Source organism: Phycodurus eques, chromosome 16 (assembly GCF_024500275.1).
Source record: "Phycodurus eques isolate BA_2022a chromosome 16, UOR_Pequ_1.1, whole genome shotgun sequence".
Taxonomy (NCBI): domain Eukaryota; kingdom Metazoa; phylum Chordata; class Actinopteri; order Syngnathiformes; family Syngnathidae; genus Phycodurus; species Phycodurus eques.
Window position 1 is genome coordinate 17608422 of NC_084540.1, and position 20946 is coordinate 17629367.

At 44.3% G+C, this 20946-nt stretch overlaps 1 protein-coding gene across 1 annotated transcript; it reads right to left on the reverse strand.

The window, feature by feature from the left end:
• Nucleotides 1–145: 145 nt before the first annotated feature.
• On the reverse strand, nt 146–20016 carry s1pr2 (sphingosine-1-phosphate receptor 2). The gene is made up of 2 exons (XM_061701154.1): nt 19637–20016; nt 146–3943 (listed from the first exon to the last, which is right to left on the reverse strand). Exon 2 carries the CDS (start codon nt 3809–3811, stop codon nt 2696–2698), a length of 1116 nt encoding a protein of 371 aa, XP_061557138.1. The 5' UTR covers nt 3812–3943; nt 19637–20016; the 3' UTR covers nt 146–2695.
• Nucleotides 20017–20946: the final 930 nt, after the last annotated feature.

Consider the following 20946-nt stretch of genomic DNA (forward strand, 5'->3'; position numbering starts at 1 on the left):
CTTTACAGCTGCATTAGTGTTGGTTTGTGATAGACTAAGGCGTGTGTGTTAGCACCACTTGCAGTGACATTTAAATGAAAGAAAACACAACTTCTTTAGTATTTCATTTATTTTGTAAAAAAAAAAAAAAAAAAATGCAATAAAACTAAAACAATGTACCTACATTAGTGTTTCAGATTGTACCAAATGGACACAGGCGGCGTGCTACAGGACACAAACAAAAGGCTATTGCACACGAGACACATTTTCATACACAAACACACGCATATAAACTGTACATACATACATACATGTTCATATATTTATAGTCAGGCGACACGACAAAAGTGATACACGTGGCAGACGCCTAAAAAAAAATAAAAATGACATCACTGAAGCTGCCAAAGTGCTTTTCACCATTCCGACTGGGCTGTGTGAGTGTGAATGACTGGGATTTATTTTTAAATTATTCTTTGTAATAAAAATAAAACACACAGGAAGAACGGGAGTATGATCCTGAACAACAGGAACCGGACGATGGGAATAAACCAACACAACAGGACTTCCTACGGCAGCAGGAAGTCGTAGAGAATGAGGATGATGCTGACCTCCCAGGCTCGCTCGGTGTGGTTGAAACCAGATCTGGTCCCACGTTTTTTTAAACATTTTCTTAGTGGAGGCATTTACAGCTCGGGTTGCACACGAGACATATGGCGAGCAAATGAAACCGGGACGCTTTTTCTTTTATTTTAAGACTTCACAGTGAGCCAGGATGAGCAGTAATACTGTCGACTGCGGGACCCCTGCCCCGAAACCTCCTCCTCCTCTTCTTCGCCTTCTTCTTCTTCTTCTTCTTCTTCTTCATGCATACATTCAGCCAAAGTCCCAATTGGGACAGCACAAACAGAGAGACGTTGCTAACAACACTGTCAGAAAAATAAACCAGTTAAAGCGTATCACTGGAGGAAATGTGCTTTCCCTTAAAGGAAACCATTAAGATACACAAGACGAGCGTAAAAATAAAAAAAGGAAAGGGGGGTTAGTGATGCAAGGCTGGAATACATCATACACATGTAATGAGCTACAATTCCATGCATTACAAGGAAGAAGGTTATGGTTAGTCAAATGGGTTTTATGTAAGGTTATATTGGGACTATATAGCGCTGCTTTTAGCCGATGGCGTGCATTGTGGAATGGTTTATAAATATGAAGGCCTATTATGTCCTGTATTCACGTTTTTTGTTTTGGCTACATTTTTGTTTTGTTTTTTAAAGCGTACACGAGTTCATATCTTCATCAAGTACAATACAACGCAGAGAAACAGCAATCATATGGCTCGTGTTACAATCATAGCATCGTCAAGAGTTTTTACTTCTCATTCATTAATTCAGAGGAAATCCCAAATGTAAAACACGACGACGTCGGGCGTCAGGAGCTTGGCCTACAAGCTACAAAAGTGCAACGCTGCAAGCTTTGCGTTGAAGACGGCGCGAAACAACACACTTTCAAATGTGGTATTAAGCGTGTCTTTTTGTTTTTGGCTTCTAAGGCTGGATTTACACTGCAGGTCCAAGTGCTCAATTCCAATTTCATGCACATATGCGTCTATATGTACACACATAGCCCATATGGTAGTGTCTACACGGACAGAACACATGCACAGAAGTAACAACACAAACGTCAACACAGGGCAGTGGCAACAAAGAGCTAAACAATAATTGATCAATGCAAACATTAAACGTTACGTAGCGTTTATGGCCTGCGGTGCCTCTTCCGACCCATTAATTTTAATGCGTGTAACCTTAGCATCACTCAACTGGACGCCGTTGTTTTAAATCCACAACGTTAGTGTGACGGTGAACTTGAACTGAGAGTAGCATTAAATAGCTCTCAGCCTCTTTTTTGATGCATTGTTTAATATTTGTCAAACTGCTGCTTATTGTGAAGTGAGTTGAATTGAGTTCACTGCCACCATACGGCGCTCGTATCTCGAGTTGGCGCTCGCGAGTCGTATCTCGAAAATCTCGTCCGTCGGGTCACTCCTATTTCTAGGCAGCGCTGTACTTCAAAGATGTCGAGCTCACCATGCTATAGCTGATCTGTGCATTAACACTGCACTCGCATTGTCAGCTATCGAATACCGATTGGATTTGAATCCACAGTTGGAAGATTTTTGGAAGATTTTCTATTGTGCTTTTCATCGTTGGGATCGCAGGTGAGCCGGAGCCTGTCCCAGTTGACTTCTGGCGGGATACAGCCTGGACTGGTCGCCAGCCATTTCCAGGCCACGTATAGACAAACAACCATTCACACAGACATTGAAACCTAGTACACGAAGAAGAAATGTCACACAAGCACACAGGAAACCGCAATTCGAACCTGGACCTCAGAACTGCGAGGCAGATGTGCGAACCACTAGGATATCCAATTCTATTTATTTATTTCTATTTAATAACCCAACTGTGCCACTTGAGAGTTAAAACAAATAATAATCATCATATTTGTGTCACACCATGCAGTGTAAATCCAGCCTAACAGAGAGAGGGGAGCATAAATATGATTTCATCAGAGTACCCATGAACAGTTTCACATTTCCAAAGCACCCCCAATTTGTTGGTGTTCAAAAGTGGTCTCACACCCCAACACGGGCGCCATTTGATTGCGAGTTCACACGATTGCATCCGCTCTCTTTTTGTTTCTTTTTTTCGGGCCGCCGTCACACGCAAGTGGTGCAGTCTTGCATGATGGGGGTGGTCTGGTGTTCGTGTTTGTGCGTGCAGTGCTCCAGAGAGCTGGAGCTCTTGAGCGGCACCATGCAGCGGTCGGCGGGCCGCCCGCTCTGTAGCACCCCCCAGCAGCAAAGCACGCGCAGGAACTCCTTGCGCATGTCCTTGCTCCGCAGCGTGTAGATGACCGGGTTGAGCGCCGAGTTGAGCGTGGCGAAGCCGAAGAAGATGTTGGCCTTGTAGAGGATGGGGCAGGACTGGATCGTGCACGACGAATCCAGGAGGAGGATGGTGAAGGCGGGCAGCCAGCACATGATGAAGACGCCCAGCACGATGGTGACCGTTTTCAAGAGGGCGTAGGCGGGGGAGTTTGTGGCTTCCTGGTGGCTGGAGCGCACGATCAAGTAGATCTTCACGTAGAGGATGACGATGGAGAGCAGGATGAGGCTGAAAATGGTCACCACGAAGAGGATGTACTTCTTGGAGTAGAGTGGCAGCACGGCGGAGCACACGGGGAGGTTGTCGATGCAGTTCCAGCCGATGATGGGCAGCCCACCCAGCAGGATGGACGTCACCCAGCAAGCTCCGATGAGCAGGAACATGCGGCACGTCTTGGTGGAGCCGTACACTTTGACCTTGGTGATGGCGATGTAACGCTCGATGGCGATGGCCAGGAGGCTGAAGACCGACGCGGCCAGGGCGATGAAGGCCGTCCCCTCGCGGATGAACCACTGCACGGGCACCAGGTCGAAGGTCCGCGAGCCCGACAGGAAAATGTTGGCGATGTAGGCCGAGCCGGCCAAGAGGTCGGAGAAGGCCAAGTTGCCGATGAAGAAGAACATGGCCGAGTGGAACTTCTTGTTGCGGCACACGGCGATGAGCACCAGCAGGTTCTCCAGGATGATGATGGTGCACAGGACCACGATGATGATGCTGGGGTCCGTCAGTACCTTCTTGTCCTCGTAGCGCTTGTCCAGCTCCTCGATGGTCATGTTCTTGGCGAACACGTAGTAGTAGGGGATCAGAGTCCGGTTGTAGTACTGGGAGTATCTGCTCCTCATGGCGACGGGCTGGCACAGCACGGCGGCTTCACGGAAAAAATTCATTCACTCGGCGAGGTCGTGCTAGGGAATACGCCGGGACTACGAACATCGCCTTGAGGGAAAGTGCCGGAAGAAGGGGCTGGGTGGGAGAACGCCTGTCCCACAGTCACGTCTCAGGAGCTCTATGTGGGTCACCTGTGGACACAAAGAGAAGACAACGTTAGGAATTCTGGCGCTTAAAGGGAGCATATGATGGAAAAGTGACTTTTTCATGGCTCGCATACAAATATTCAGTCGTGTCTTTGGAGTGTCTGCCCAACCATCAAGTGTGAAATTAAACAACCAAGTAAACATTTACTTCTCTGCCCAAATTTTGCCAAACTTTCTTGTCGCAAGTTTAGCTAATTTACAAGTACATAACAACCGCCACACAAGTGGCAGTTTTCTCACAGTGTGTCTGTTTGGCGCAATCTCTGCTTAACGCCCCCCGCACCCCTCCCCCCCTCCCCCAACCCACACACACACACAAAGCTTTTCTGATGCTTTTTGCATTCTAGCAATAGTCCAATGGCTCGTAAGAGACCTTAAATGGCACTTTGGGGTAACATATATTATTCTGCGGAACAGTGCGTTCCCAATTTCAGATGCAGATCTCATCTTCAGGTAGATGAATTGAGTTCAAGATGTAGGAAGAGTGCTGCCAGCTGGACAAAGAGGACTCTTCTGGCTGACTGAAGGACACATTCCACTAACGCCCGGTACGAATGCGCTGCTGTCAACATGAGGCATTGTTGTTGGAACTAAACCATTCCAGCCTCCGCAGGCCTGTGCAAGATCTCGGAAGCCAGATCCAAATTAATAAGTCACAGTAAAGTCATTTTTAAAAAAAAAAATAATTAAAGAGCATCAAATTTTGAATATCTTAAACACAAACATTCAACTAAAATATAAAGACAAATATTACTGATTGATGGTCACGCCCTTGTGGCTAAACAAATATTAGATCCACACCACAAACAACCACAATAATAAACATGTTGTCAAATAATTTTTTTTATAAAATATTCTTAAATTTGAAAAGGGAGACTTTTTTGAGTGGATCATTCAAGGGTGTAGATGTACCTAATGTTGTGGCCAATGAGTGCATGTTGGCATTCTAACTTTTAAACAGCTCCCATGCACCATTCTATACCCGCACATGTGTCATTCAAATATATGTTGATGTATTCTACGTCGGGTTGAAAAACAAGCGTACTGGTGTGAAATCCACGCAGGTGAACTTTGAACTAACAGGGTGTCGGATTTTATGGTTGCGCGCATAAAAGCAATTTGCAAATATTCCCATGACTCTGGAAACAGAGAAATATGTCAACTGAATATTGAGGAAAAAAAATGAAAAACTGGCTCGCAACAAAAGGGACGATCTAATTAGAGGAGGAGTGGCCGGCCTTGAAGCTGTCATAAGTAAGACAACCCATGTGCACCAGCGCCGCTACTCCGGAGGTAATTTAACACTAATGCGTCTCACTTCCACTCGATTGTGAGAGCGCAATTCTGCAAGGAAGAAGAAGGAGTGAGTGAGGGGGGGGCTAAAGCCACACGAGCATGCATGTGGAACGGTATCTGACACAATGGCAGGAATCTGAAGGACCGCACACAAAAAAACTGGCACATCCTGTGACATGCGGAGACCCAGTGAAAGACCAATGAACATTTTCTTCATGAATATACAGTAATATGGACCGAATAGCCAACAAAACAAAAACAAGCAATTCACGTCCCCGGCCTAAAATATTTTATAATTGCTGTATTATTACAAACCCCAATTCCAATGAAGTTGGGACACTGTGTACAATGTAAATAAAAACAGAATACAATGATTTGCAAATCCTTTTCAACCGATATTCAATTGAATGCACTACAGAGACAAGATATTTAAGTTTCAAACTGATGAAGGTTATTGTTCTTAGGCAAATAGTATCTCATTTTGAATTTGATGCTTGCAACACGTTCTGAAAAAGCTGTGGCAGTGGCAACAAAAGACTGGGAAAGTTGAAGAATGGTCACAAAATACATATTTGGAACATTCCCACAGGTGAAGAGGTTAAATGGAAACAGGTGAGTGTCATGATTGGGTATAAAAGGAGCATCCCCGAAAGGCTCAGTTGTTCACAAGCAAGGATGGGGCGAGGTTCACCACGTTATGAACAAAATGTGTGAGCAACTAATCCAACAGTTTAAGAACAACGTTTCTCAATGTACAATTGCAAGGAATTTAAGGATTTCATCATCTACGGTCCATAATATCGTCAAAGAAATTGAGAGAATCTCCAGAAATGTCTCCAGGTAAGCGGCAAGGCCAAAAACCAACATTGATTGCCCGTGACCTTCAATCCCTCAGGCGACACGGCATGAAAAACCGGAAAAATAGGCTCAAAAGGATTTGCAAATCATTGCATTCTGTTTTCATTTACATTTTACACAACATCCCAACTTTATTGGAATTGGGGTTTGTGGTTTAAACTGTAAATATATCACAAACTGTGATGCTAAAACAGTTTTATTATCAATTAAAATTCAACTTACGTTACCCTTACAAAGAAATGGCTTACAGATGATTTAATTTTGAAAAAAAAAAAAATGCACATACACGCACATGTGGCGAAAACTCTCAAACTTCCAAACAACCCAGACTAATAACATAATTAAATAGAAAGTAAAGAATTAAACAGTTTGTGCTTCATAACTTTATTCCGCAATTCATTTCACTGTATTGCTCCTTCGGGTGTGCCTGCTTTGGCCACCAGGAGGCAGTAAAATACTTTACAGTAATGCAGACACAAACAAATAACAATAGACTTCTTCGACTACGACTGTAAATGACCCAGTAAGACGCTGTAATGTTAGTCATATTTCACAAAAGATAAAGAATATATGCCTGTGAGTATTGTTATAACTGTCTAAAGCTGTTGCTCCACCGTTTGTCTTCTAAAATCTGTTGCTTCTATTGATGTTGTGGAACAACACACGTGTTGTTGTTTTTGTTTAGTGTGGAAGTAAAATTCAACTTGGTGTGGCATTACAGAGCTTTTAGCCTCTTTTTGATGAATTGTTCAATATTTGCCAAACTACTGCTTATTGTGAATTAAGTTCAGTGTCAAAGTTCAGAGCGCTCGTATCTCAACTTTGCGCTCGAACCACTGTACTTCCTTGACACCAATTCCAATTTTGGCAGGGCTTTGCCGGCGGCATTTGGGCTCAATTCAACGAGAGCGCAAATAGGTAAAATTTTGAGCAACTAGCTGGGGATAGGTGCCACACAAAAAAAAAAAAAAAAAAAAAAAAACCTGGAGAGGTGAATTTGTGAATATTGAAGCGCGAATATGCTCAGGATTACTGTACTGCTGGATGTGTGCACGCAGGGGCAAAGCACAGCTGCATTACGGCAATGCCAACAATAAACGGCTCTGTGTTTCCTCAAGCGGCAATGAGGAACAATAAAGTCCTTGAGCGCAGCGGCCAGACTTCACACCACGGCCTGCGGCGCTCATAATGCCGCCGCTCACTTTGTTGAGCCTGATGATGCATCTGCAAGGCTGGCACCAACGGACATACAGCTGCGAGGAGCCAGCCCACCGCGTTGCAAGGAGTCTAGTCAGTCCGCATCAGTGTCTTAGCTCTGTTAATAGACACAAACAAGAACGCCCGAGATTGAGCACATGTGCCAGCTGCAGCGGGCCCATTCACATTAGGTCTCGTTCTTGCAGCGTGGATTAAGTCAGCCAAGTTAGAACAGCATCGCGTGACCGTCGGCTTCCATGTAAGCCTCGCGCACACATACTGATTCTCAACATCTTAACCATTTTCTTTTAAATGTGTGATCCACACATTTAAAAGGGGACACACACACACACACACACACACGAGTATGTGCTCACTGCTCTCATAGTGTGTGGCTTACTCGAGAGGACTAATACAGCACACCACATGCATCACCATATCTCCATCTACAAACCACAAGTCTCCTGCCCTAAACCCGAAGTCTGATGTAGTAACAAGACTGACCTGTAAGAGGCAGCATGGTGTTACAGGGCATTCAGACTGAAGGCAAAAACAAAGAAGAAGAAATCGAAGAAGCTAGGCTAGCTGTTACCTTCTCTTCATAGACATTATACAAACACTCAACTCAACCAGTTTCTCCTCTATTTGTGTCCGGCAACAACTCAGGACTAGCAATCATGAATATTGAACACGTTGAACAGTTGTGATTATCGATAGGCTACTGAGTGTTTTCCGAGCAGATTGGCGAGGAACAATCACTCTAAACACACCCCACACCACAGGATAATCACTCAGGATAAACTTTTAGAGACATCTGATAATCAGGCCTTTGATGTCCTTGATCGAAAAATGATCAAAAGTGTCCCAATTATCGGTAAAGGTGTACCCCACTTAATTGGCTCTCGTTCATTCAATGTCACAACCACGGCACGTGGTTCGGCCGAGGATTTGCGATCGTAAATATTGAACAGGTTTAACATTTACTAGTGTCAGCTCCGCATTTTTTCCGAGATCAGCAGATCAGCGTTGGTGTAGCCAATATCCAAGGACGCTTAGCATGCATTTAGCTGTTATGCAGCCCAAAAAACAACAACAACAAAAACCCACTTCCTCTTTAAATGTGTCCATGCTTAAACTATAACAGCGTGTCTACATTTTTCTTATTGCATTTTGTGGGCCATTTTCTTATCGTGATCACATGATATTACTTCCTTTCTTCTAGAATGAGCATGACACGACTTGCATATTTATAAAAAAAAAAAAAAGAAAATCTCATCATGCCTTGCACGAGGGAATTTAGGAAGTTTCTCTTTTTCTCTGATCTCCGGCAGGCAGGTCAGCACATGACTGACTGCTCTCCTCACATGTGTTGTGGAGACAGCTCGCAGGTCCTCCTGTCACCAAGATGGCATCTGTCGTGGGGAAACCTGATGCGCCGGTTTCTCCCGACACACACACACACACGCCCTCAAAACCCGCCCTGTCCCTCCTCCACGCGGCCCCGCCCCTCTACCTGCCGAGTGTGGTTCGCGAGGCCACGCCCATTATCTGATGGAAGGCTTGACTTCCTGCTATACGACACCTCGCTGCCAAACGGTGACCCCGGGTTTGAACAGACACACACACAAACATTGTCATAAAAGCTATAGTTTACAACTTTAACTATAAAAACTGCCTTTACAAAGATAATAATGCTCAGTTTTGATTGACACTGTCAGGGAGATATTCACTTCGCTCGTATATGTTTATTAGTGTAGTTGTACTGCATCATAACTATTTCAAGTACATTTTTACAGGCGGAATCGTTGCATCTCCAAAGTCACTCATTTTCAGGAAATAAAAAAAAAACAAAAATGTAATCTTGCTTGAGTTACCAAACACCACATCGTCCGAGTTGTCTATAATACCTTACATTAATAAAAAAAATTTTTTTAAAAAGGCTAATTTATCACGCTGTCATCGTATTAAAATGGTAGGGCACGTCCACATCAAAGTCTGCGCTCACGCCGACTCGGGAGACGAGGCAAAAAGCTTTCAATACTTCACAAAAGCAAATGACTGCAGTGACATTATCTTCCCAAACTCTTTCTCAAAGGTGTTAGCAGGGATCCGGGTGTTTTCAGTTTTTCCTTGCCCAATTGGGGGATTAAGATCAGGGGATGGCGGCAATCTTTGTCAAGCTCTGTGAAGCACTTTGAGATTCTTTCGTGATTAAGGGCTATACAAATAAACTTTGACTGGACTTAGATCCATGAGTGATGTAATAAATGAAACAATGAGCTGACAAAGCAGTTTGTTGGCGGAAATGAATCTGCATGGCTGACCAGTTCCTTCTGCACGGACGCATTACACAGAGTCCATTTTTAACTACATTACACACCAATCCATTTTTAACTAAACAGTTACAATAATAATATAGTATATTTGCCTCAGTCAAAACTACACTTAAAGAGGCCGGCTAATGCATACAGAGCTGTCTTGCATTCTCGTTTTTTTTTTTTTTTGACAGCAATCTTTTGTCACGTTTTGTTTTGCTTGACACGTCACCTTGTGGCTTTGCAGGTGGGACATGCAACGCAGAGAGCTCACACAAAGACAAAACAACACGACATGCTGTCTGGATTTGGGGCTTAAAAAAAAAAAAAAAAGAGCGCTTACGAAAAGCGTCACGGCAGCGAGCGAGCGGGCGTGTTAGGACGGGTGACCGACAGACAAAAACAAACCAGGCACTGTCACCTGGCACTCATTACTGGTGCACACCATCCAAATGTTCAATATCATGCTGAAAACCGATGCTTAACTTCTAAGTCCTAACAGTTCAAGCTCCCCAGTGACAGCTTGCACAAAAGCCAACATGCTTTTTTTCTTTTTTTCTTTTAACCCCTCACCTACCCTTTCAAACACCTGATAAGCTTCAATTAGCACTGCACCACCTGCTAACTGTCACTGCTTAAAACTCCCACACTTTCTCTTCTTAAACAAAGAGCTTCACATGCCCATTGTTCAAGACAGGAGCGATGCCTTACCTTTTTTCTTTTTTTTTTTTTCTCATTTCAGGAAAACCTTGATTGCGTGACAGGGTTTCAACTGCTCGGTGGCTGCGCAGACGTTTGTGGTTTGGAACGAACATCCTGTAACAACGTATGGCCAAGGGTTTCCCCATACTAAAAGAAATGTCTTTTTCTGCTGTGACAATTGTTATTTTTAAGAAATTTCTGAAACAAGTAGCATTTTTTTTTATCAGTCAATATCAGTGGGGTTCTATCTGTGCTGTTGTCGGCCTACAGTAATTTTTTTTTTTTTTTTTTTTTTTTTACAGATTCGTTAAAATCAGTCTGACTCTTGTTGTGAACATAATTTTGAGCTCGGCTACCTCTGTACTCTTGATGAGTTTAAAATGAATGGTATTCTTGATTTGATATGGTAAAACAAAGTGTGAAAACTGGCTACTAAAACACATAAATACTAATCTGACTTTTGACGACCTCGAGCATTGTAGATTTGTCTGAATTCTTTAAAGATGAACAGAGTTGTATATATATTTATATATAATATTTTTTTTCCTTGTTCCTTTGTGGTTTGCTATAAGTGAGATGAACAGCAGTGCAAAAAGCACTACAAGATTTCAACAGTGCAACCACTTCAGCTCTAATTGGACTGGGATGACATCGATTGACCTTCTTTGAACAACACGAACACTGACGCGCTTGTATCACAAAGCCACCGCACACATGAACATGTGGTAAGTGAGATTCTTTTGTGCAGGACCTAAACAGGAAGCGCGGGGATGGTCCGCTGGCATGTGGCCATAGTCTCTCTACATCTCTACCCTGAGGCTTCATGCGTGTGATTTATCTTTTCCACATCTGACCCACACCACAATATTGATATGCGGTCAATACACGGGGGTTGAAAAGCATGCACCAATAGCGGGATGATGAGAATCAGCGCTGCGGATCTTTATGAATGACCCTGGTTGGTGCAGACCGGGTCAGGAGCCCGCACAGTGTTGCTGGTTCAGTCTACCAAATAAGATCAAAATAACAGCGCGTACATGCCTTTGGTATGTGACGGCCCGCACGTATGCGACGCTCCTTATCTGCGGTACATGCTGCCAGAACAGCAAAAGCTGAGATCTGATGTAAAAATCATCTATGCGGCAATTTAGCCTAAAAATTCAGTATGCCTGCAATCTAAACTGATCCAGTACAGGAAACTCTGTGTTCTAATACGGTCGAATGCTCCAAAAGTGGTAACATTTCTAATAACATTTCAACACTTTCACCATTACAAGTGTTTACTCCAACACCTTAAAGTGTGATAAGGAGGGGACCACAGACCAGCCTCCCCCACACACTCCCATGATAGTTTACTCATACTAGGAGGGAGCTCAGAGGCAACAACTGTAATGTCTTCACCGTATTACCTCATAAGTAGCTGAGGTTTTTTTTCATGATTATATTTGTAAAACGGTCATTATAACTTGACAAGAGTACATTATGAAAGTAATTTGTGCTTTGTTCTGACCTGTTTCCATGTTACCCCAGACAAGGACCTTATTCGTAATGGATTGTTACTATAACACTAAATGTTACCGGTTTGAAGTTAGATTTTTTTTTTTTTGCGAATCCGCTTGGGTGCGCCCGTGATGAGTGTGCTTGCAAGTGCGCAACAAATGATTGACACCTCATAAGTCACACTTTCTTTCTCTGATAGGTTGTCTTTCATCAGATGCTCTGGTTTTTTTTTTGTGTGTATCAAATTACAGACACAGAGATGGCTGATTTTTTCATTTTTTTTTTCACAGATCATATTTGTCAAATACTACTGTCAAGTCATAATGACTGTTTCAACAAATATGAAAAATGTGGTTTTAATTTTTTTTAAATTGCAAACTCCCTTTTTTTACTCTTTATTGTAAGTTGCCCTGCCTGTTTTTCTTGCTGTCTTTTTTCTTCCTGAGGGGAAAACATGAGTTGTCTATATGGGGATGGGTGCTAAATGGGGGTTAATTAACTAATTAATCTCAGTTACCTAGCGATTTTTGGACTATTTGAGGACGGGTGCTATTTGAGAAAATACAGTATATTTGAATACATTTCTAACTCAAAAGCACCTTTCTCACTTCCAAAATGATGTATGTTTTAATGTGTGTTTTGCATAACTGATATTATTTACTCTCAACACCATTACAAGTGTTTGTTCCAACACCTTAATCCAAGTGTGATAAGGGGTGTGTGTGTGGGGGTGGGTTGGGGGGGGTCGAGCACGTAGGAGTACGACGAAACTGCCAGGATCTGGTTTTGAAACAGCAGAGATTCACAAAGTCGTCATACTGAGAGATGACAAGCAGCGCCTCGAAGGGGAAGTTCAAACGAGGAAGAGGAGAGGTGTGCGGGCCGCACTAGCTCCTTTTCTGTCACCGAGAGGAACTCGGAAAAGCTTTGCGCAGCTCCAGCACATGAATAGATTTGAAACAGATTTCCAAACAAAGGTGACTACAGTTTAAAAAAAGAAACGGTAGAAACGTGACCTTAATAGTGCAAATTAGGTATATATACGTTGTCTTTTTGTTTGACTTTGTAAGACAAATAAACTGCTCTTCACTCGATGTACAGTATGTAAATAACTAGTGGGGGATGAATACCTCTCTTACAGTGTCAATCAAAACTGAGCAACAAACATTTTCGATCAACGGATTGGATGTATGCAGTATCAGTTCCATGATTATCTTTACGTCACCAAATCATTGAATGACAGCAGACAGAACAAAAAAAACAAAACTTCGTCTTTTACTGGCAGATAAAACACTTCACCTTTTTTTTGTGTGTGTCTTTCTTTCTTTGTCTTTAACACCAAAACCTTTCTTGGTCTTTGTTCCATGCAAAAAACAAAACAAAAAAAAACCCCACATGCTTCATCAAAACCTCCCATAAGTGTCTCGATATTCGTGGTGGCAGGGTGGGGGTGAAAATGGGTGCCCTCAATTCGTAGAGGGGGACGGGGTCTCGTCTTTTAATTAGGGATTACCCTTTTCGCTTGTCAAAGAGTCTGACAGTTTGGGCACAGTCTCTTCCGAGGAGTCCGCTGTGCGTGTCAATGCGGTTCAGTCAGTCCGGTGACAGAGGTGGACTTGCCTTCCTCACTTAAGTCCAGCTCGGGAAGTTTGCAGTGCTTTATTTATGGCAGATGTTCTTGCTGTGTGTGGGTTGGGGGGCTCAGGAGACAAAGAGCTGCGTAAACAAGGGCATCATAGAGCCTCGGGAGCCATAACACACACATGACTGGACCAGACACCCCCTGCCCGAAATCCCTAATACTGGGGGTAGCGAGGAGGGATGAGGTTTCTCCATTGGCGGCAATTCAGAGGCATAATCTTCCAAATGCTTTCTCAAAGGTCTTACAACCACGAGGGATGCAATAAATAAATAGGAAGAGCTCACTAGACAGTTCGACAGGCGTAAATGAATGTGCATGTCTTTATCTTTGTGGATGACCAATTAATTCTGCACCAAAGCATGACAACAACAAAAAACAGGCCTACTTAAATGCCTCTAACCTCACGATTTTCACTCATAATACCGCACGGCTGCCGCAGGGTGAGGAAGAGGCAGAGTGTTACGACACTTCTCGTAGTCAGTTGGCTGTTCGAGAGAGTAAATAGATTTGTTCTTCAGCTAGTTCAACACTTGAAATAGGTTAATCATGTGTAAAAAAAATAGCGGACGACGTGGGGACAGAACAATCGTATCGATTTGTGAAAAAAATATTAACTTGACCATTGTTGGATATACGGGGTTTCTACCCTACAGCAACGATATAAGACGAACATTATTTTTACTGCCAACACAATTTTCATCCATTTATCCAGAAAAAAAGGGTCTGAAACTGCTCCTATATCCATTGTAGTTCAGTGCTTTGTGGGCATCTTTCACATGAAACTATTCCAAGCATGCCTATATGAACCTTGCTATCACTGCCAAAATCAGAAAAGAGTTATTAGTGTGTCATTTTTAGATGCAGGGTGCATGCATGCATGAGTGTGGGGGAAAAGGAAGTCCGGTCAGGTCTGCCTGCCCTGACGAAACCACAAAAAAAAAAAAAAAAAAAAAAAAAAAAAGGTTTCAGCTTATACCTTCCTTGTTTACATCTTCCCAAGCATTTCTTGCAATCTTCACAATGAGCTCAAGTTAATGAATGGCTTTGAAGTCTCTTTTTGGGACTCTATTGTCCCCTCTCCTCGCTCCCATTCTCTGAACTCCAGACTTTGAACTCCACCCCTTCTCACGTTCACACGTGAACTTTTTGTCAAGGACACGGGAAAGCGACGAGACATATTCGGAGAAGGTTTCCATGCCGTGACTGCGAGCTTCACGCTTGTTTCACCGCATGAACTCTGCGGAGGAGGAAGGTGAGGAGGAGAGGTGATGTGTTGACATCGACACGAAATGGAACACGATACCATCTACCCAGACTTCTACTGCCGCTGCCTAGCACCCGCTGATAAGACACTGCACTGATGGAGGAACGTCCATCCATCCACACACTCCAGCAAAAAGACAAAGCTCTTAGACTCCCCATGCAAACACAAATCCATTAAAACAGGGAACACTGTAATGGAGGGGGGGGGGGGGGGGGGGGGGGCGGGGGGAGACAGACACAACAACAACATGGTTGCCTAGGAAGGGAACATGGCTGTGCTCTTTTAGCGCTGAAACAACCTCTCCATGTCTTGGATATCTCTCTATGATGTCAACTCTTTTCTCCTGGACAGCTACAATGTACTATTAGTCACCGGTGCATGAGTGCATGGAGAGATTTTTATGACAATACCATAAATCATGCTGTCGCCTGCCAAAAGGCGAGCTTGCTTTTAGGGGTGATTCGAAAACACACTATATGGTCTTTACTTGAGACACGCCTCTTGATCAAGTAATTAATCAATCATGGGTTGGCTCGGAGCTTTACTACTTAAGTCATCGTCTTTATAGACATTTTGGACCATTGTATGCTTCCAACTTTGTGGGAAAAGTTTGGGAAAGGCCATTTTCAGTTCCAGCATGTGTATACTAAAGCCAATAGGGCATTCTCAGAGAGTAGTGGTCTGAAAGAACCCCATTCCAGCTCATCTCAACACCTTCGGGATGGCAGAAATTTGAGAGCTAACAACGCTACCCACTTGATGTTTTTCTGGACGGATGGACAAAAATTCCCCACATGTACACTCTACAATCTTGTAAGGATTCTGAGTGAGTGAGAGCTGTAACAATATCTCAATACGTTTGTCCATACGCTGTATTTTTGGATCGAGCAGCTACTTGACTTTGACCTGGCCAACATTTAAGGATCCATTTCCACTTGTCAGTCCGTTCCAGTGGAGCAGTCTGGCCTCAAATCGTGACCCCGGCTTGTGTTGAGCTGAGGGTTAAATCCCTCATGTTTAAAAGCCTGGAAAGCGGAGGCAAGCTTAATAGCCGTTTCTTAACAAAAGAGGCTATACTGGCTAAATAAAACAGGTTGTTGTGTGTGTGTGTCTGTGTGTGGGGGGCATTGTAATATTTGCACATCTTTAGAGCTCAGAGCTCCAACCGGCTGGACAATTCAAAACCCAAGGAAAAGATGCATGGCTTACTGCTGGATTGGAGGTAACCCCGTTGAGTTTTGCAGCTGCACAAACAAAGCGGATTGGGTAAGAAAGACTCCCAAGTGGGAGGAAGAACGAGGAGGAGGAAGAAGAGGAGGAGGAGGAGGAGGAGGTCTTTTCAACCACAGCATCAATCGTGTGTACCTGCTCTCGCACTTTTCCCGTCATATGTGGCACCCAGAAAAAAACGATGACATGACGACACTGATTAAGCCGTTGCCATCCACTTCATAAATCACTCAGTGCGACCAAAAATCTCACCTCCAAATGCCGGACAGTCTAAAGCTGCTCATACACTGTAGAATTCTAAACATCACACTGCCAGAGCAGTTTCAAGCTGTCCCCGAAAAATCAACACTCTGTACTGTTGTTGCCATTTTAGTCAATCAGAAGCCTGAAGAAAGTCATATTCGGAAAAGGCCGGCCCAATATCAAAGGCTGGCAGAAGCATATGTGCAGAGTGCCTATGAAGTTATTCTTGTATATCACAAACCAAAAAGCATTAAATCTGCGCACGTAAGAAGATGGTGGTAACGTCATGCAGAGGAGAAGGGCCAATAAAAACGTCGGTTTTCCCCGACTACACACAAACGCTGACAACGGTTTTTGGAAAGTCTTCACGCTGGTTTTCATTGACCTAAAAAAGTGGATGAAAGGCCGAAACGTTTTTTAAAAATACTCGCGTCAGCGCGGACTGCGCGTAAAATGTCTGGCCTGGCATGTTGTGGGATTGACTTCTGGAATGAAACGTGACAGGAGCCGTATCCCCGCTTTAGCAAGGGGTCAGGATATCGTGGCATGCCGCTACAAGAATCTGCGCCTGGTCACGGTGTGTTGAAGTTCGGGGAGGAAGGAGGGGGTGGGGCTGCGAGGGGAGTTCTTATAGTTTGCTCAAGTCTCTGAAGTGGAAAAGGAATGTAACAGGAGTTAAGGGATTTTTCATTGACTGAGACACCTCCAGCCTGCGTGGATGTCTAGATGATCACCATAGCTCGCGGGACGCTGTGTGGAGCGATCTCTAAAAGAGGCTAAAAAAAATATATATATATTTAATAATCACAAGGCGCCATATATTTCTCCAATGGGCGACACTCCCTGCTCTTAGCTGTGAATCAGAAAGCAACATGCTGCCGGTGTTGTGTTGTGACTTGTGAGAACAGAAGGTGTTTGGTTTGTTTTGGTTTTTTTCTACATCTGCCACACCCCAAAAAAAGAGTTTGTCAGCCTCAGCGTGGGGGCAAACCGGTCAGAACTGTCAGAACACTAACACTGAAAAGCAAAAAAAAAAAAAAACTCTATAAGCAGCTAAATATTTTCCTGTGATCTGTCACGCTTCTTTTCTGGCCTCACGTACTGAGTTGTGGTTTCACTTGACCAGGTAGAGGCCTCTGGCAGCGCACTCCTCAGATCTACTTAAGGTGTTGTTAGCCCGCCAATCGCGCTGCATAAAGTGGTGTGTGTCTCCGACAAAAGACGGATCGCTCTCCCAAAGGAAAAGCCGTCTCACTGCGTCCTGTTAGCGGACCGCTCCCAGGCCTCGGCTGAAACCCGAGCGTCCTGCGAGGGGGGATCGACACCACCCACCCGCTCCCCAGTCCCCGCCTTCACCCCCAGTGACCGGTTTCAGAAAGGGGAGGAAAAAAAAGTCCCTCGCAAATCCAGTTCCCACCGCTCAATTGTTATTTATTTATCCACGCATGCAGTTAAACATCTGTTGATTTGTTTGAGAGACCTATGTCTGTCATAATGTACCCTGAATATGACAGGCTACAAAACTTGGGGTCCAATATTTAGCCCTAAGGGGTTACACTGGTGAAAACTGCATATTTAGGGGTAAAATGGCGTTTTCCCGAAAGATACCGCTGTTGTACCCTTGTCTTTCACAGCTTGGAAACATATATGTACCTTTTTGATACGAAATTAGGAGAACCCTATACAGTATAGAGACTTTCCATTTAAATGGTATGGTAGCTTGTCACTGGGATATTACTCAAAGATACTGTTTTTGTACTTTGGACGCTTGACGCCGTTTGGAAACATTCCTGTACTCTTTTGGCCCTGTACCAGATACTGCATTTGAGGGCCAATACTTTTAAGGCTACAACCATTTACTTTTACAGCTTGGTAGCATACCTCTAACGTTTTGACCCAAAACCAGGTCCAAAATTTGGAGTGCCTAACTGTATATGATGATGTCACTTTCAAAGGTGACCATCAACACCTTTTGAGAACATACCTGCACCTTTATGTCTCACTGGGTTCTCTTAAATTTACGGCTTTTGTGCCCTTCATGCTCACTGTCCTTCTACCCTTTCAACCTTGGGCACAGAATAAAATTTGGAGTTCCGATGGGCAACGTTTGTGTAGATTTGACCTCGAGGGACAAAAATTCTTCCAATTCCGCACGTATTTCTGGCAACCCATATCTGCTCAACAGGATTGCGAGACCAAACAGAGAAAGAACAAAGAAGGAAGCAAAAGTGTTTGTTCTGATTCAATGAGCCCCGCAATCACGCAACACCAAAATGCAGACGCACGATTGGCGTGTCGACTCCGGTCGGTCCGCGGCATGCTGGGATTGCCCGAGAAGCGGCACCCAAAACAAACTGCGCGACTCTGGCGCGACACCGCCAGCAATGAACCTGCTGACAGGGCCTTCGACACTTGATAAGCCCTCATCCGACGCTCCTGAGAGTGTTTCCTCCTTACTCACGTGCGCCGTGATGTTATCACAAGAGTGTTTTGCTGTCTTATTCAAGCCGCATCGCAGCATTCATATGCTTTTTTTGTTGTTGTAGAGTTGCTTCTTTGCTCAGGCCTGGAACTTCCTATAAGAACATTGCCACACTTGCTTCTGCTTCCCCTACCACAGCAGAGCAAATGATGGATCAGGGCTGTTATCTGGGCAATAAACATTATTTCCTCCGCCTTGTCATCTTATCTCGCAGTGATTTGGCGCTTCGAGTCAAAGTGCTGCTGACACCTCCACGCCTGTTTTTTTTTTTTTTTTTTTTTTTTTTTCTTTAACAACCTGCACCAGATGAGGCCTATTTTAGTGGGAGACAGTAGTGATGCCTTTTTTTAAGAAAGTAGTGCCGGTCTTTGTGTGTGCTTTCAACAACAGGAGTGTGTTAAGTCTGCCATTGTTTGAGCTGTGAGTTGCCTTTCTCTGGGAAGAACATCTCTGACCCAAGAGATTTAGCCCGAACATTGGGGGGGGGGCTGGTGATAATGGAGGCTTTTGTCTTATTAATACATCCTTTCAATACAATGCCTTCTTTAGAGTGACGGATGAGCAAGCCTCAACAACGTCGGGGGGGTCATAGCAGTAGGGTGTGGGGGGGGGGGGGGCACAGCAGGCTGAGCAACGGCTTTAAGGACCCCCGCCCCCCCTTCACTCACCCTTCAACACCACCCCATGTACGTCCATGCACAAGACAGCAAATCATGCATTGAGCCCACTGTACACTTATCGCCATCTATTTAATGTTTAACCCCACCGTGTTAGCCATTAGACACGCACGCGCACGCGCGCACAGCTATAATTGAAGTGGTTGCCACATCTGCGCTGCAAATTTCACTTTCACACCAAACTTTGGCAAGGAAAAGAAAACACACAAAAAAAAAACCCTCTTTGTTAGAAGCATATTTTGACTGTCACACTCTAATGTTCCAAAACTTACCCCATGGGAGAGAAAAGATAACTTCGGTCCCCAGTGGCGCTCACATGTGGTCACCAGCTTGCAGAGCAAAAACAACAACAAAATCGCTCCCAAAAAAATACAATAAAAAGGATTTCAGCTCTCCGGCTCCGATCCTGCGGATGACAATCACGACTGTTTTGGTGGCAAGACGCGCCGTCTGGTCCGCGCTGGTAGACGATCCATAGCGGACTAAACGTAGCCGGACTCCTGTGCGAGTCGAGTCAACGAGTAGTAGCGATGCGAAGTTTCCCCAAAAAGAAGACGTGTCCCGCAGCGGTCTCACTTTCTCGGATCCGGCAGCACGTCTGCCTGCCTGCCTGCCTGCCTGCTGCTGACTGAAGTGAACACACACAATCACACGCGCACACACGCGTACACACGCTCCAGAGACTGGGGCGAGCGCGCATGACGCCATCAACACGCTCGCGCGCGCGCGCGCAAAACACAAACACACGAAGAGGCGATGTGACCATATGATGATGTGGATGCGGATTTGTGAACACAGATTCATGTATTCCACGCCATAAACGGCTGATTTGGGTGAGCAGCAATGTTAGCTAACGAACTAACTAACTATCTAACTAACGTTTAAACCATGTGGAAGTGCTACTCTCTTCTCTTATGGATCACAACAATGAAAACAGTAAAACGTTGGTGTACAGATACGAGAGCCGTATTAGAGCCGATGACCTCATAACCCCACACGTGCTAAACCAAAGCTTGAGTATTCACTAGTTTCATCAGTTCAATGTATTTACATCAGCTTTTTGTTTTTTTTTGCGTAATACTGCATGTAAGCAACTAATATCTTAAATAAGTCATAGAATGGCAACTCCACCAAGGAAAAATTATCCTTCACACACTTTCATAGAGTCCCACCTCCTAATTGATTGAGATTTGACTATGAAATGGGGAAAAGGTTTGTGTTTAGGACCTCTTAACTAACAAACAAATAAACACACTCCTTGGCGGAGGTTATGCGTTTTTTATGGCCTATTTCTGGGTCTGTTTCCCCACGTCGCAGCGTAGCGCAAAATCAAGTCCAGATGTTCCACCTCTTCACTTCCTCTCCCCCCTGATGCAGATCCCAGCGTGCCACCGAGTCCTCGCTTTTCCCAACTAATCCCGCTTCCTCTGCGAGCGGCCGAAAGAAGCATCGGGGCCCTCTGCACTTTCAAACTATTACCCACGGCAGCGTTTCACACGCCAATTCAGCTTACTTACTGACCAAACATTGTGAACATTAGTGTGTGACCCCGGTGATACTGTGCTATGTTCGCCATTGGGCC